Source organism: Onthophagus taurus, chromosome 6 (assembly GCF_036711975.1).
Source record: "Onthophagus taurus isolate NC chromosome 6, IU_Otau_3.0, whole genome shotgun sequence".
Taxonomy (NCBI): Eukaryota; Metazoa; Arthropoda; class Insecta; order Coleoptera; family Scarabaeidae; genus Onthophagus; species Onthophagus taurus.
This window is the reverse complement of record NC_091971.1, coordinates 796,538-812,737: the sequence shown is the minus strand read 5'-3', so window position 1 is coordinate 812,737 and position 16,200 is coordinate 796,538. Positions and strand designations below refer to the sequence as shown.

Below are 16,200 nucleotides of genomic sequence, written 5' to 3'. Positions count from 1 at the left end.
ATAAGCTTTCATATTAACAATGATTTTCTATGAAAGTGTGGGCTAGAATTGTAAATACTTATTGGTCTTTTTATTCTGGAGAACCGATTAACTGGTACTCGTTATTTACAATGTTTTGCTGTTGTTGTTAATCCTGATGTATCCTCTAGGTTACTCTAGATACCATTTGCGCTTGGTGTAAGGGAAAGAATCTCTCAATAAAACCGAAACAGACCAACCCAACCCTTCCTTTTTCAAAGGAAGTGAAATATCTAGGAGTAATCCTAGACAAAACCCTCTTATGCAATGGACATTTGCAGAGAGTTTTACAAAAAGCTAGACTATCCTTGAGGACTTGTTGTAGTCTTTGTGGCAAAAATCTTACCCCTACGGCAGGGCAGTGGCATAAAACATGCTCAACCGTCTCTGCTTCCTCCGCACATAGTCGGCATTCAACATCGTCGGCTAAACCCAACAAGTTGAGGTGTGCTTTTAATCGGCAGTGCCCAGTAAAAACACCCATTAGAACTTTTATGCTACTACGGGCAAGTCCTAAAATATTCCCGGGTTTGACAGTGGCGATATTAATAAACACCTTAGCATGTCTCATTCCAGGAGAACTGGTCCACAGTAGGCGAAGTCTCTCTTCAGCCCACAGTCCAATCCTATATTTGGCCATCGCAAATGATACACCAACTGCTGGTTCCGGTCCCACAAACGCTTCAGCGCTGCCATCTCGTGCCAGCTTATCTGCCGCTTCATTGCCAGCAACCCCAGAGTGACCCGGGACCCAGATCAGAGAGACTCTGTTATCACAACTCAGTGTGTTTAATGTTCTCTTACAATCATTAACCAGAGCCGACACCGTTTTCACGGCTTGCAGCGCCTGGAGAGCGGCTTGACTGTCTGAGAAAATTCGTATTGTCATGTTCTTCACCCCTCTTTCAAGAAGGATTTTAGTACCCATGTCAATAGCAAATACTTCCGCCTGGAATACAGTACAGTACGTACCCAGGCTGTAGGCTTGCTTAATTCGAGGTGTCTGGCAGTATACTCCTGCTCCTACCCCTTCAGGCGTTTTTGATCCATCTGTGTACAAGCAAATGTCTGCCCGAACCAGAGAATTTTCATTTTCGATCCTGGACTGCCGCTCAGGCAGTACAATCTGGTATCGAGCATTAATCACTGATAGTGATACCGCCAAATCTGACGGCATTGATAGCACAGTATCAGTGCTTATAATGTCTTCCGCAGCCCATTGGTAGGACATGTCGGAACAGTTTTGAGCATATTGCTTAAATCTGTAAATGGTTGTTCTAGCCACTTTCTCTATATGCAAATGTAGAGGAGATTGGCCAAGCAGAACCTCCATTGCTAGAGTTGGCGTTGTGCCTATCGCACCAGAGATTGCCAATCCAGCTACTCGTTGAATTCGTGAAAGTTTACTGATAACTGAAGTCTGTCGGACTTTCCTATACCAGGCTGCTGCTCCGTATGTGATCATAGGTCTAACCACAGTCACATACAGCCAGTACAGTCTTTCAGGGGTAAGACCCCAATTTTTTCCACAAAGACTGCGACAAGTCCACAAGGATAGTCTAGCTTTGTGCAAAACTCCCTGCAAATGTCCATTCCATGACAGGGTTTTGTCTAGGATTACTCCTAGATATTTGACTTCCTTTGAGAAAGGAATTTCTTCACCTTGGATAGTTGGGCAGATTAGTCCATCTAACTTTCGCTTCCTGGTGAAGGGCACAACAATTGTCTTTTGCGGGTTTATTGAGAGGTTCTCTCCCTTACACCAAGCGCAAATGGTATCTAGGGTCACCTGGAGGACTTTAGATATCCTCGGCAAACAGGTTCCTTTGACCATAACGACAATGTCATCAGCATAAGCTTGTATTTCCACACCAACGGCTTCGACTATCGCAATCAGATCGTCAACTAGGAGGGACCAAAGCAGGGGAGATAACACCCCTCCCTGCGGGCAGCCACCTCTCGGCCTGAAGCGTATCGTATCACCGTGGAGTGAAGTAGAAACTATTCTACTATCTAGCATATTGCGGATCCAACCCGCTATAGTTGCTTCCACTCCCCTGTCAAGAGCAGCTCTTTCAAGAGATTGTGGTATTGCGTTGTTGAACGCTCCCTCTATATAGAAACGCACAAACCAAGATTTCTTTATCCTGCAGACTGTACTGGCTCTATGTGACTGTTTGTTTTATACTAGTACTGTTACTAGAACTAATGCTAGAATCACTACAATTAACACAAGACCTAGAACTAGAATCATTCGGGTTTAGCAGTCTTGAAAGACGTGTGGCTAAATCCGACTGTTTCTAATTCTAGGTCTAATGTTAGTTCTAGTGATAGTGGTAGGTAGCGTTAGTTAGCATAAGATATAAGTTAGTTGCATATTTTTATTGCACTAAAACTAGAACTAACACTAGAACTAGAAAGTATTGGGTTTAAGAAACCCGAATGTTTTTAGTTCTAGGTCTAGTGTTAATTCTAGTTTTAGTGCAAGTGTTTCATGTAGTCTTGATGTTAGACAAGTTGTGTGGTTTCTCCAAGATAGTACATTTTTCGTTGGAAGTGCGGTGACATCTATATAATGATCCTGGAAGGTGAATAGGTCGAGGTGATCTAATATCCTGGAAACCTCGACCGCAACTTTATGCGTATAGGTTGAGAATCACTCTGTATTTACAAAAAATTTCTAATATTAATAAAAAAACCAAATTTTTATGTTATATTTGCTGACTTATCGACCTCAAATTTAACATTTAATGCTAAACATACATAAAAATAGAATCAAATAATAATCAGTGATAAATATGCTCTGTATTTCAACTAATATAAAAAAATATATACAAAAATGTTTAGATTTCTTTTTTTCTGTTATTCGTAATTTCTCATCACAATAATAACGCAATTTATAGTGTCTTACAATACTTGACTCACTGGGAAATAATTTTATAGGAATAACATATAATAATATTTAAAGAAAAATGTGATGTTAACAATGTGATGTATATGACAATACTTCTTATATGATATATATGTACAAGCATTAAAGAAATCAAAACGGTCCACCCTTAAATTGTCAAAATACAGTTTATAAATTTTATTTTATTAATATTAAAGATTAATAAATAAATAATTAATTTCTCTTGTTCATTACTTACAAACTGAAAAAACACTTACTACATTTTTCACCACATTCACTATTATTTATTTTAACACAACACAACATCTTTTGCTAAAAGTCTTTTTTCTCTTTTTTTTAAACGTTACTTGTTGGAAAAACACTTGGTGACAAACCTAATAAAAAAATAAATAAATAAAAATTTATACAGTATTGTTTATCCAAGGTTATCAAACTTATATTTTTTTCAATTTCAACCTGTTAACCGGAAGTAATAACCTTGAACCACTAAGGCCCACCTTTACCACCTATTAAAAAATTAATCTCTGCCACAACCATAGTAACTAAGATAGTTTATTAAGATGGTAAAAATGGGCCTAATAAAATATTATTACCATTCACATAAGTAAACTCATTCGAATTTGTACATTGCACCATTTCAGTCTTTTCATTCGCCTCAATAACTTTCTCATTATCATCATTTAAATCATTTTCAAGAGATTCAATATTTTCTTCTACATCTTCCTTTAAATTGGTTTCATTTACATCTACCTCATTCAAACTATCCTTATTTACATCATCTTGCTTTAAATTACATTGTTTTTTAACATTCTCCGTAATTTCTTCTTCTTCCTCATCTTCAACCTCCTCTTCTTCGCCATCTTCTTGTTTCACTTCAACTTCTTTTCCGATTATATCCTGTTCAACTATTATCTCTCGATCATCAACTTCGAGATTTTGTTGTACTTGTTGAGTTGGATTTTTTAATACCAATAAAGATTTATTTTCGGGTGAACCTTGCGGTTTACATGTCATAATAACCGGTGTACTCGACGTACATTTTGTTAAACATTGCATGTTACTTGAATTTACTATATAGACTGGTGTACTTCCGGAATTTGTTTTTGTAATAATTTTTCCGCCAATTGGTAAAACTTTTATACCACCCTTTGCGTTTAATATTTGTAATTGTGACAAAGGGATCACCTTTTTTACTGTTGGGTTGGTACGAACAGTAACCACTTTGTGTTTTGTTACTGGACTTTGTCCAGTGGCTATATTACTATTGGACAAAGAAGTCAATTGGACATTTGTAGACGAACTATTTGTGGTTACTATTTTAAATTTATCGAAATTTTTGACTGATATATTTTTAACAAATGGAATAGTTAAAGTTCTTTGTAAAATACTAGTTGTGGCCATACTTTGAGGGTTTGAAACGACGATTAATTTTTGTCCGGTTAAACATTTTGATGTTAAAGTTTTTTTGGTTGTTGGAATTAAAGCTCCCGTAGATTTTATTATGCCTGGTTGAATCGGTTTTGTGCTACAAGGAGGAAGATTTATAGGAAGTTGATCGGAATTTAATTGAATCTCTTCCGTTTCATTTAATGAAGCGTTCAAACCGGTTTCCATATTTTCTAATTTCCCATCGATCTCATCTGCATCTATATGAGTAGGAATACTTATATTTTGAAGAATATTTATATTTGTTGTCGTTGGAGGCGTTATTACTTTTTGTGTTACTTTTTGTTGTACTTGTTGATACATAACTTTATTTTGAGTTAATTCATTTTCCGTCTTTTTAAACTGAGATTGTTCTTTTTGTCGTGCTCGTGTTTTTTGCCTAAAAACAAAAAATAAATTTAGGAAAAATTTGATTTTCGTTTTAATCGATGTGGAATGACCCAAAAAAACACGTTAAGAATAAGAAGAAAGTGCGGAAAAGTGTAGAACATATCGAAAAATCATATTAAAGTTTCGATGTGACGTCATAAGCAATGTTAACCATGCATTTTCCTATTAAACCGGTCAACTACCCTACAAATTGTTTATTTTATAACCACGCACAAAATCAATCTGATAAACTTAAAAGTAAAGTTATTTTCACTAAACTAGGTGAGATTACAACGTATATTTTCGGATCAAATATCCATGTTCTCTTAGACTTTTGATGCATAACGAATGACTACCCATCGTTAGATAGACTGTGTGTCAATGACTATGTGTTAATACAAGAACTAACACTAGACCAAAAACTAGAAACATTCGGGTTTAGCCGCACGTCTTTATAGACGGCTAAACCCGAATGATTCTAGTTCTAGGTCTTGTGTTAGTTCTAGCAATAGTGCTAGTGTAAAACTAGAACTAACACTAGACCTAGAACTAGAAACAAAGAAGTTTTATAACAAAGAAGTTAAGAATGTCATTAAGCCAATCTAGCGAAATAAATCACAACTTCTTGGTGTCAACAGCAGACTAATTTATTTGGTAATATCAGAGTTGAGCTACTTGCAGTAAAAATGTACTACAAGTAAAGTATTCAAAATTTATTATTATTTTTCACTTTAAATAGTTTACTGCCAGTACTTTCAAATTGTAGGTACAGTAATACCCCGTAGTTACGCGATAGAGTAGCCGCGTAAGTCGAAATACGATAAATACATATATATATATATAGATTATATGTATACATATATATATATATATATATAATCAAGGATTAATAAACATTAATAATTAAACATAATTTTGTTAAAAAAATGTATGCACATACTAATAATACTACTACTAATTTTAATAAATTTATTTTCCCGAAAAAATAAAAGCAATATAAAAATATAAAGTACATAAATAATATTAAAACGTATATTATTACGTCGGTTCTGACGGCTTTATAAAATCTAAAAGACTAGACTGACGAATGAGGGATGCTTTTTTTTCTCGAAGAATTTCTTCATAACAAGCTAATAATTTTTTAATACCTTGCGTTGTAGTAATAACTCGTTCTTCATTAGGGTCTATATTTTCCAAAATTTTCAAACCTTTTTCAATTGAGTCCAAACGTTGAGTTAAACTTGCAATTGTCATTTGTTTTTCCACTTGGGCTGGATCAGAACTCATCATTTTGGTCACGCATTTCTATAAGCTCGACAATCGTTAAATCGTTGTTATGGGAATTCAATAGCTCGTGAATATCGTTTCTGTCAACATCCATATCTAATGCTGTCGCAAGAGTTACTATTTCTTCTATAGTATTACCAAGAAAATCTACGTCGGCTGTTACTTCCGTTTCGTTGTTGAAAAAAAATGGACAGATTTTCTTCCAAACATTACTCAATGTTTTCTCCGAAACTTCGTCCCAAGATTCTCCAATAAGTCTAACAGCATCTAAAACGGTGAATTGCCGCCAAAAATCTTTAACGGACATTTGATCGTTCTGTCTCATAGCATTATTCAAGTGCGCAAATGAACGTCGTGTGTAATAAGCCTTAAATGTTTTAATGGCTCCTTGGTCCATTGGTTGAAGTAGACTGGTTGTGTTTGGTGGCAAAAAAACAACCTTAACATGTGGGTTAAAATTAAATAGAACAGTTGGCGGATGACTTGGAGCATTGTCAATAAGAAGCATTACATTAAAAGGAATTTGTTTAGTTTCGCAGTAGCGTTTAACCTCGGGAATAAAGTGGCAATCAAACCAGTTTTCGAAGATAGACGCTGTCATCCAAGCCTTAGGATTTGATTTCCAAATTACGAGCAAGCCAGCTTTAGACTTATTTTTTAAAGCTCTTGGATTTTCCGATCGGTAAATTAAAAGAGGCTTTAATTTACAGTCACCTGCTGCATTCGCACCAACCATCACGGTCAAACGGTCTTTAGACGCTTTGAAACCTGGAAATGTTTTTTCCTCGCGAGCTATAAATGTTCTTTTAGGCATCTTTTTCCAAAATAAACCTGTCTCATCCACGTTGAATATGGTTTGGCTCGTGTAACCACCTTCCACAATCAAACTTTTTAATGTTTTAGGAAAAGAAACCGCGGCCTCTCTGTCTGCGCTGGCCGCTTCTCCGTTCTCGGCAATACTATGCTAATTACAACGAACTTTAAATCGGTCGAACCAACCGTTACTGGCAGCAAAGGTTTCGTCTTTGACCGCTTCTCCAGCTTTTTCTTTTAATTTTTCAAAAATTAACTTTGCTTGACTACATACGGTGTTTTGATCAACTGGACAGTTTTTTACATGGACTTGATTATCGCACCATGATTTTAAGATTGATTCCATTTCCGCAATAATACCATGACGTTTGCGAATTATGGTAGAGTTTAACGACTGCGTATTTTTCACAGCCGTGAGAATTTTTTCTTTGTCCTTTATAATTGTCCGTATACTGGATTCCGAGAGATCAAACTTTCTCGCGAGTTCACAGACCTTCATACTACTATCAAAACCCTTGATTATATTAAGTTTATAATCTAACGTTAAAGTTTTTCTTTTTTTATTCGGCGCCGAATAATCACTTTTGCTTCTTTTACAGGACATTTGTAAAAGTTTTAAAATATTCTATTGAAACGTTTTATTTCGTGGTGGTGAATACACAAGACTACCAGCGAAAAACACGATGAAGAAATAAAAAAAATGCGAGATGGCTAACGCGCCTTTTTGTCGCGCCCCGACGGCGCGGCGTCGGTAGAAAAACCGCGTAAGTACGGGGTAGCGTAAGTCGAGATTTTACTGTACTTAATAAACTTAAAATTGTTACTTGTTTGACATAAGAAGTACTTGAAGAACTATTTGTTTACTCCAAGTAGTTTATCTACTTCCAGTACTTTCAATACTAAGTAAAATAACAATTTTTTAAAGTTTTCTTAGTTTTCTTTTATTAGTTATGTACTTAACAGTAATAGTTTATACTTTATCATTAACCATTCAGTACATAGTGTTCGATTCATTCCTAATTCCCATCCCATCTCTTTACTATTTCAAAATTTAAATTATGCAAAATAATTCGCAGTTTGTATTTTTGATGTTTCAATAAGAAGTTTTGATAGTTGCGGTCAGAGAAACGTATTTAATCTTGTAAGTTATTGGCGTCTGGCCGGCGCAGCATCGACGCGAGTTATTTCAAGTTAGTGCAGCTCATAGTGCTGAGTGTAGGTGAATAAAACTGTTCTACCGCGTGTGATTACTCAGTACAGGAGAATTATTTAAAAGGTAATAGTTAAAATACAAGATATATGTACATTCAAGAGTTATAATTACTTTGTACTGGGTACTTGAAATTTTAGTTTCAAGTAAAATCACTTATTATTCCAAGTACTTTTTAAAAACACTAGTTACTTATTACTTGGAGTAAAAATAATTTATAGCGCTACTTGTACTGGTTACTGGGAGTACTTTTCCTTTGTACTTGTAACAGCTCTGGGTAATATGGTTTATTTTGAATACATTTCCTTATACTGCTTCAGCTTATATGTATAGTCTTACTTTTATTCTTCTAGAAGCAGTGTTATATTACTGAAAAATGTTAATTATCACTAAAGGTTTTCATTATCAAATAAATAATAAATATTTAGTGGTAGTGCTATTTTTTCGCTATCACTAAAGGTTTAGTGATAATGTAATTTTTTTCCACTATCACTGAATATTCAGTAATGATGAAATTCGTGTTTTAACTACCACTGAAGAAGTAGTGTAGTGAAACTCTTATTGCATTTATTTTTTAATGCATTATGCCCAACCCTGATATCAATAGACTGTGTCAATAGACGCTGTATTAATAGTCTGTGTGTCAATTTATACAAAAAGCCACAACGACTGAAATGTCTCTTTATTTTCCATGCCCAACCCAACATTTCGGAAATTCGCACTATTTTAAATGTTAATTAACCTAACTTAAAGTCGAATTTCTACACAAAATTCTAAAATAGATCAGTAAATTAGATGGATCCAAATGTAACATTTTTTTTAACAAACCCACACCGACATTTTAACCATTGTGCGTCGTAAAACCTAAGAAACAATCGTATTTCACCCAAAAATATGCGTTTTAACCAAAAATATATGGTTGATGACGTCACAAAAAGTGTTTTTTCTTGCATTATACCTAAATTTAATCTTAATTTGGGGTTAATCAAATTATTAATTACTTTACCTATAAATTTGTTGAATTCTACTCATTTTTGGGGGCCCCATTATATGTGGGGATAAACTGGGGCCATCTAAATTAATAGGTAACTTCCTTTTTTTACCATCTTCCAGTTTTATCGAATTTTCTGTATTTCTAAAAGGTGTACTTTTATTTATATCGGATATACTCATAGGACTTGTACTGGACGCGGGTCTTTTACGTTCTGTGCTTGATGGGTTAGGTAGTTGACGGTTGTGTTTATTAGAAATGTCAGCCATTTCATCAGCGATGGCTGAATAAGCGGTTTGGGGTACGACCCTTTGCATTAATGGCACTAAACGGCGTCCCTCTAACGCCCATTCTTCCGTTGTGATTTTTTGACCAGAAACACTAATAAAAAAAATTTTTAAATTTGATAAAGATAAATAATTTAGTATTAAATAACGTACTGATATGCAATTGTATTTAGTTTTTCATCATTAACTGCTCTTCTAACTTCGGCTTTATGTCTATCTTGGGAAATATTTAGTATAATTCCAGCATCTCTAAGTAATTTTAATTTATCTTGGCTTAAAGGTCCTTGGGCTCTTAGAGCACTAATTAAACAACCATACGCTTCTAATTCTAATCAAATTTGATTGAAAAAGAAATTGACATTTTAAATTAGGTTAAGTTATTTTAAAGGAAAAAACTACATTTAATCAATAAAATCTAATTACCTAAACACCGTAAACTTTGTACACTCTCATCCTTGGTCATATCAAGTAAAAGGGGCCACATCCTACGTTTATAAAACAGTCAATCAGAGGAACATAACCAAAAATAACAACTTAAAAAACAAAATTAAGGTTATGTACTCGTCCAGCTGATGTCGATTCTTGCGGGAAGTTTAATTAATGGGGTTACGCATCGCTTCGTTTTATTAATGAAAATAAATGAGATTTTAAACAAAATCTCAAAAATTACAATGTAAATTCGAGAAAATTTTAATTGTCATTGACAGTTTTTACGAGTTCTGGCCAGTTCAATTTGTATAAAAATTGATTTGGACGAATACCACCAGGATGCGCTTATTCGCCAATAGAATCAACGGATTTCTAGGGTATTTTCGTTTCGTTATAATGGCGGTAAATTCAAAACTAAAAATATTTTGACATAAAAAAATAAGTTAAATTTTTTTTAATTGTTTTTATTTATTAATTTTCTTTGTATATAAGTGCCAGATTATCCACAATTTATATGTTGTAGAAATGCATTAAATTATAGGATTAATTTTGTTAATAAGATGTTCATATACAGGTTTTGAGTTACTTTTTGAAAAACTAAAAGAAAACCTAAAGAAACTTACCACTGAAGTAGACTAGTAATAAATCCATCTGTTTGTAATGTTTTGATACAAAAATGTCTAAAAAAAGCGATTAAATGAATCATACATAGATTATCCCTATTACATATTTTTTAAAATTTTATAAATATAAACTAATAATAATTTGAATAAATGTAAAGGTACATTACACAAGATATGACGCTTACAACTATCTGTACACATAAAATGTCCCATTTCTAACTATTAGCACGATTAATTTTATCTTTTTTGATAATATGCAAAATTTCTTTTGTTAGGTATAACAATTATGGTTTTAATAATTATTTCATAGCCCTTGAAACATTTACTTTTTCATTTTTTACAAATCTCATAGCGTATGGAAGGAGGGGAACAGGGGCGACTATTTTAATATTAAAATACTTATCACCTAACAGTATATTTACAGTTAGAGCCTTAATTCAAAGTAACGCTGAAATATCCCAAATTTTAATCACACGGTCCTGACCAACTGTAAGCAGTTTATTCCTAGTTTCATCAATGCACATCGCTACTATTGCATGTTTAGCATCGTGGAAAGTCGCTAAAGATGGTCTACTAATGATTAAAAAAAATAATTGTAAAAAAAATATGATGGATGTAAAAAAACTTACTCTACATCTTTTAACGTGAGGTAGCATGGTTCACATACACGAACGGCAAATTCAAATCCCATAATAGGAATACAAAGTTTTTGCGATGAACATCTATCGCACACTGCTTTTCCGCAATGTCTACAATGATGTTGTCTCAATCCTAATTGACGTTGATCCATCATAGCTCGAAAGTTCCAAAAGAACGGACGATTACACAATTGGCAACTGTCCGATTCGATCCATACAGGCGTTTCTTTTCTATTTTGATTCATGACCCAAAATACTAAAACACCATCTTCACCTGCACTTACTAATTGTTTCGTACTATTTAAATAACATAATGCGGAAACCTAAATAAATCATTTTTATATTTATCATTGTTAATAATTAATAAGACACAGGGTGATTCACATAAGAACCAACACAGAGCATGGGCATGTAGAGTACAATAAATTAAGGTGATTTAACGCAACTTATTTCTATACTAAGTTGTAACCCTGAGGAGTTATAAGCCTTTAAAGTTGGGTCTTAAATTTTTAAAATATTCAATATCTTTGTAGTACATTAAGCTAGAAAAACCAAATTTGGTGTACATTATGAGTGTACTAAGGGTATTAATTGGTAGCAAGTTGACACCAATTGAGACATTTCAAAGGGTTGATCAAGGGTGATGGTATTTTGACAGATTTTTTTAACCTTTTGGCGATTTAATACATTATTACGTCATTTCATGTGGAATTTAATTCTAAATCTTTTTTTACTCTTATTATTTTTTAAAAAACATTGTCGTTTTCATAAAAAACACAAAAATAACTAAATTCAATAGTCAGCTATGAAATTATACGTCAAACTTGACAAATAGGTTATAAAGCCTTGTTGTCAAATAACTTTATAACCTATTTGTCAAGTTTTTTATAAAAATGACAGTTTTTTTAAAAAATAATAAGAGTAAAAAACGTTTTAGAATTAGATTCCACATGAAATGAAGTGATAATGTATTAAATCCGCCAAAAGGTTTAAAAAATCTGTCAAAATGTAGGGTACCATTACCCTTAATCAACCCTTTAAAATGCCTCAATTGAGTTCAATTTGCTACCAATTAATACCCTTGATACACTCATAATGTATACTAAATTGGGTTTTTCTAGCTTAATGTATTACAAAGATATTGAATGCTTTAAAAATTTGAAGGCCTATAACTCCTCAAGGTTACAACTTAGTATAGAGGTAAGTTATGTTAAATCATTTTAATTTATTGTCCTCTGTGTGTTGGTTCTTATCTAAATCACCCTGTATATTCAATTTAATTACTTTATTTTGGTGCCCTTGCAATTCATATGCATTTCCTTGTTGACCACCAATATCCCAAACAATAACAGTGTGATCAAACGAACCACTAATTAACATTTGGCGATCAGCATCCCAAGCTAAAGTACGAACGGATCCAGCGTGACCTTTCAAGGTCGTTATGACAGTTATTCCATTATTTGATAATTTTAACATGGTGATTTGACCGGAATAATCACCCACAAAAGCATGTTTGGTTTGGTTATCAAATCTACAAAAAAAATCTTGTTAATTATCAATAACATATAAATAATTGTTTATAATCTTACTCTAAAGCTGTACACCAAGCTTCCGCCGTATAAATTCCAATATTTCTTCCGGTTTGGGTACAATTAAAAGAAAACACTTTGTCCCTGCTAACACTAAGTACCCATTCACAATTTAATGCGAAAATTATATCAGTGACTCTTGCTTGATGGGCTAAATATTCTCTTGTAGGCATCATTCGATTAAAATCGGCCGCTAAAGTAAATTCAGAAACTGTACCGTTCTCTTGTCCGATGAATAATTGTCGTGTTTCGGAGGTGTAACATAATGAAGTAGCTCCACTAGGCATATACTGACAAATGCTAGGCCAGTATTGTCCCGAATCTCTTTTTAACCATACTCTAACCGTTCTAATTAATGCAACAATTAAAAGTTTATTGAAAACGATAAGAAATTGTTTACAACTTACTTGTCATCAGACACACTAATAACACCGTCTTCACCCGGTAATAAAACGGCCGCGTTGACCTCATCATTACAACCTTCCAATTTTACAAGTAATTGCGGTTTTTTCGTTGTACAAAATCTTTCGTTCGTATGCATCGCTGGTTTTATTTCCGCAGCCATATTCTCACAACGATGCGATCGCGAACTCTACCTGAATCATATCAAAAAGAAAACGACCAACCTTCTTTTTTGACAAACACTTGACAGCAAGTTGACAACGAAATTTGACAGTTAAAAATAGATCTTAATAACAAAGACAATTCTTAATAACAAAAAATTTTGATTGTTATAAATGTAATAAGTGACAGCGTTAATAAATCAGAATTTATAGAAATAGATTTTTAATGTTTTATTTACTTAAATAAAGTTTTAATATGATAAGATAAAGATATAATTAGTTAATGATGTAGATAACATTTCTTTTTTTAATCATAAGAAAATTAAGTTAAATAAATTTTAAATTAACCGCCATGTCAAAGTGGCGCTATCTATGGTCTAAATCTTTTCTAATCTGTCAATTTAATCAAAATTTCTTTTAAATAAGTTTATTTTAAAGCTTTTAATAAGGAAGAAATAAAAAATTGTCTATAATTTAGGTAGTAGGTCTTTATTTTAAAACATATTAATTATAACCATACGATTTAATAACCGCTGTGTAAGGTGCAATTTGTTTTTCCACCTTTTGCGTGGCGGCCTTTGTGATTTTCTTCAGTTTATCACGTTTACGGATGTTGAGCACCGCCTTCACCTTGCGTTTCGTCTCCAAAGTCCTAACGACCGATTGGTATTTCCAGCCAACTTCATGCGACAAACGTCCAACATGACAGAACTACAAGAGAAGTAATAAATTATATTTTTTGTAATAAAATCAATGAAAAATGTTGTAAAAATTTAAATAAAATCTCATTAAATTGTTTGCATCATGATATTATCTGATAATGTAGGTAAAAATGTATGTAATCATTGATTTTTAATAATAAGCTAATAATAAAACGCTCCTCACTGGATTCCAACACAAATCAAAATCAAGAAACTGTTCTATGAATCAATTGTAACCAAGAAATCTCCTGTTATGTTATTTTTTTACCTTGCGACCTGGTTTTAAACAAACCACACGAAGAGCCCCGGGTACAACAACCCTTTTTCTTGTATCATATGGAGGTGGGATACCTTCATAAGCTTTTAAATTACGCAAAGCTAATTTTCCACGTTCCGTTTTATGTGGTACCATACCTATAACAACAAAAAGATTAACAATAACTACTAATTCAAAAAAACTGACTACTTTAATTAAATAAAAATATATGTTCATTCCAATTTTATTTCTCATTTCTCATTCAAATAATGTAGGTAAATAAAAAAAATTAATCATTACAAACAATATCAAAATGGAATTTTTTTTATAAATTATCTCACCTCGTACAGTTTTCCAAAAGATTCTGGATGGGGCCCTGTAGTGGAAAGGACCACGAGCGGGATTCACGTTGCATCGTTTACGTAAAAACGACAAATACTTGAGTTTGTTCCTATAAAAATTTCCAGAAATATTTAACTGTTCACATCGTACGATAACGACTTTATTTCCTTGAAGAAGAGTTTTTGCGACGATTGCGGACAGACGACCCAAGAGGTGGCCCTTCGCATCAATCAAGATAGGCTAAAACATACACACCAAACACGTGTAAAGAAATTTGTGAGGTTAAGATCAAAATAAAATATTAAATTTTCGGTTTTGAAATACGCAAAGTAAATAAACTTGAAGAATTGATGGAGTTGAAGCAGTTAGAGTCCGATTTGAACGTTAAAAAGGGTTGGTTTATTAAGAAAATCAGTTTACCTTTTTACTAAAACCTGTCATGGTCGCGATATACACGGAAAAGACACAAACCGGATACTAAAGATGGCTGCAAACGATTTCAAAGGTGCCAATTGTAAAAAATTAAAAATCCCTAAAATACTATTTAAATTTTGTTGTCAGATAAATTTTAAAAGTGAATATAAAAATAGCAAGCAAACAGTGATAATAACAATAAAAACGTTAAAAATGATAATAAATTATTTTATAATTAAAAGTGTCAAGGGCAGGGCGAAAACGACAAAAATAAATTTTGCAAATACAAAAAAATTGTTTTAATTACATTTATTGTTAAAAATATTTGTACACATACATTTAGGACACTCTTAGCTTTAATAATAAGTATAGACTAGTCGGTAAATACTAATATACCACAACAATATAATAATTATATATTTTAAAAGTCCCAATCATTTTTTTAAATTAAAGCATAATCAAGAATTTTCAACCTCAACAAACTCAATATCTTTTAAAGCATTCATTATTTCACTGTATTTTTCCAAAAATTGCAGTTCTCCTGGCGATAATTGCTCTCCAAGTTGTTTTAATGCCGTCAAAATTTCAGCCTACAAGAAAATCGTAATATTAAAGAAATTAATTGATTTATTTAGTTCTTACTTTTTGTCTATTAAATTGCTCGGAATTTAATTTAACGTTTTGCTCTAAATTGGAAAGTTTATCGCGTAATTGCTTTTGATCTTTTTTACCAAATAATTTAATGACTTCCGGCGTTTTAAATGCTTGTGAAATAGCTGCCCTTGTAGCCTTAAAAAACAAACATTCACATTTCATATTATTAAGATGAAATATTAAAGGTTAAATTACCATTTGCATTGATTCCAAAGAACTAATTAAAGTTATATCGCCTTTACTCAATTTTACAAGACTCCTGTTAAGTTCCTTGAGTTGTTCAATTGTATCTTCTTTGGTTTCTTCATATTCCTCGGGTTCTAGTTCTTCACTATCATAAAAAATTAACTTAATATTTATATTTAATTTTATACGCAAAATCCTCACCGACATTGCTCCAAATCGTTTAGCTGTTCAACAAGACGTTCAAGTTGAGTTTCTAAATTCTTTTGTAAATTGAACGTTTCGTCGGTTCTGGTTGAATTCATCATTGCGGTGCGAGTTTCTCCAAATCACTTCTTCATTTTTATTTTTTTTTAATGATGATAAATTAACAGGGTGGTGAAATCTTACCGATGAGAATGTATTCGTTGATTGGTTAAAAAAAAATTTGACAGTTGTTTTTTTCTTTTGACAGATTTGACATTTCCCTCTGGCAT

At 32.9% G+C, this 16,200-nt stretch overlaps 4 protein-coding genes across 4 annotated transcripts; all 4 read right to left on the bottom strand.

Annotated features, from left to right (window-relative positions):
- Positions 1-2,804: 2,804 nt before the first annotated feature.
- Positions 2,805-10,067, bottom strand: LOC111429005 (BRCA2-interacting transcriptional repressor EMSY). The gene is made up of 5 exons (XM_023064792.2): positions 9,756-10,067; positions 9,486-9,660; positions 9,061-9,426; positions 3,523-4,754; positions 2,805-3,303 (listed from the first exon to the last, which is right to left on the bottom strand). The coding sequence occupies exons 1-5, from the start codon at positions 9,814-9,816 to the stop codon at positions 3,266-3,268; spliced, it is 1,872 nt and encodes a 623-aa protein (XP_022920560.2). The 5' UTR covers positions 9,817-10,067; the 3' UTR covers positions 2,805-3,265.
- Positions 10,068-10,638: 571 nt separating this feature from the next.
- On the bottom strand, positions 10,639-13,275 carry LOC111429001 (WD repeat and FYVE domain containing 2). The gene is made up of 5 exons (XM_023064785.2): positions 13,019-13,275; positions 12,612-12,959; positions 12,307-12,553; positions 11,014-11,345; positions 10,639-10,957 (listed from the first exon to the last, which is right to left on the bottom strand). The coding sequence occupies exons 1-5, from the start codon at positions 13,174-13,176 to the stop codon at positions 10,822-10,824; spliced, it is 1,221 nt and encodes a 406-aa protein (XP_022920553.1). The 5' UTR covers positions 13,177-13,275; the 3' UTR covers positions 10,639-10,821.
- Positions 13,276-13,647: 372 nt separating this feature from the next.
- Positions 13,648-14,981, bottom strand: LOC111429004 (ribosomal protein L13A). The gene is made up of 4 exons (XM_023064791.2): positions 14,894-14,981; positions 14,473-14,713; positions 14,144-14,289; positions 13,648-13,885 (listed from the first exon to the last, which is right to left on the bottom strand). The coding sequence occupies exons 1-4, from the start codon at positions 14,912-14,914 to the stop codon at positions 13,679-13,681; spliced, it is 615 nt and encodes a 204-aa protein (XP_022920559.1). The 5' UTR covers positions 14,915-14,981; the 3' UTR covers positions 13,648-13,678.
- Positions 14,982-15,181: 200 nt separating this feature from the next.
- LOC111428990 (protein LZIC-like) lies at positions 15,182-16,173 on the bottom strand. Its single transcript, XM_023064767.2, has 4 exons — positions 15,929-16,173; positions 15,737-15,872; positions 15,530-15,676; positions 15,182-15,477 (listed from the first exon to the last, which is right to left on the bottom strand). Exons 1-4 carry the CDS (start codon positions 16,030-16,032, stop codon positions 15,346-15,348), a joined length of 519 nt encoding a protein of 172 aa, XP_022920535.2. The 5' UTR covers positions 16,033-16,173; the 3' UTR covers positions 15,182-15,345.
- Positions 16,174-16,200: the final 27 nt, after the last annotated feature.

Bases quoted from the DNA above. Each gene is read 5' to 3' on its own strand.
- LOC111429005 (XM_023064792.2), bottom strand. From the start codon at position 9,816: ATGTGGCCCCTTTTACTTGATATGACCAAGGATGAGAGTGTACAAAGT. The intron at 9,661-9,755 runs GTAATTAGATTT...AAATTTGATTAG, and splicing joins ACAAAGTTTACGGTGTTTAG to AATTAGAAGCGTATGGTTGT. The intron at 3,304-3,522 runs GTAATAATATTT...TTTTTTTATTAG, and splicing joins TGAGTTTACTTATGTGAATG to GTTTGTCACCAAGTGTTTTT.
- LOC111429001 (XM_023064785.2), bottom strand. From the start codon at position 13,176: ATGGCTGCGGAAATAAAACCAGCGATGCATACGAACGAAAGATTTTGT. The intron at 12,554-12,611 runs GTAAGATTATAA...TTTTTTTTGTAG, and splicing joins GCTTGGTGTACAGCTTTAGA to ATTTGATAACCAAACCAAAC. The intron at 10,958-11,013 runs GTAAGTTTTTTT...TTTAATCATTAG, and splicing joins CTCACGTTAAAAGATGTAGA to TAGACCATCTTTAGCGACTT.
- LOC111429004 (XM_023064791.2), bottom strand. From the start codon at position 14,914: ATGACAGGTTTTAGTAAAAAG. The intron at 14,714-14,893 runs GTAAACTGATTT...TGTATGTTTTAG, and splicing joins TGACAGGTTTTAGTAAAAAG to CCTATCTTGATTGATGCGAA. The intron at 14,290-14,472 runs GTGAGATAATTT...TTGTTGTTATAG, and splicing joins CTTTTGGAAAACTGTACGAG to GTATGGTACCACATAAAACG.
- LOC111428990 (XM_023064767.2), bottom strand. From the start codon at position 16,032: ATGATGAATTCAACCAGAACCGACGAAACGTTCAATTTACAAAAGAAT. The intron at 15,873-15,928 runs GTGAGGATTTTG...TTTTTATGATAG, and splicing joins AACGATTTGGAGCAATGTCG to TGAAGAACTAGAACCCGAGG. The intron at 15,478-15,529 runs GTAAGAACTAAA...ATTTTCTTGTAG, and splicing joins AGCAATTTAATAGACAAAAA to GCTGAAATTTTGACGGCATT.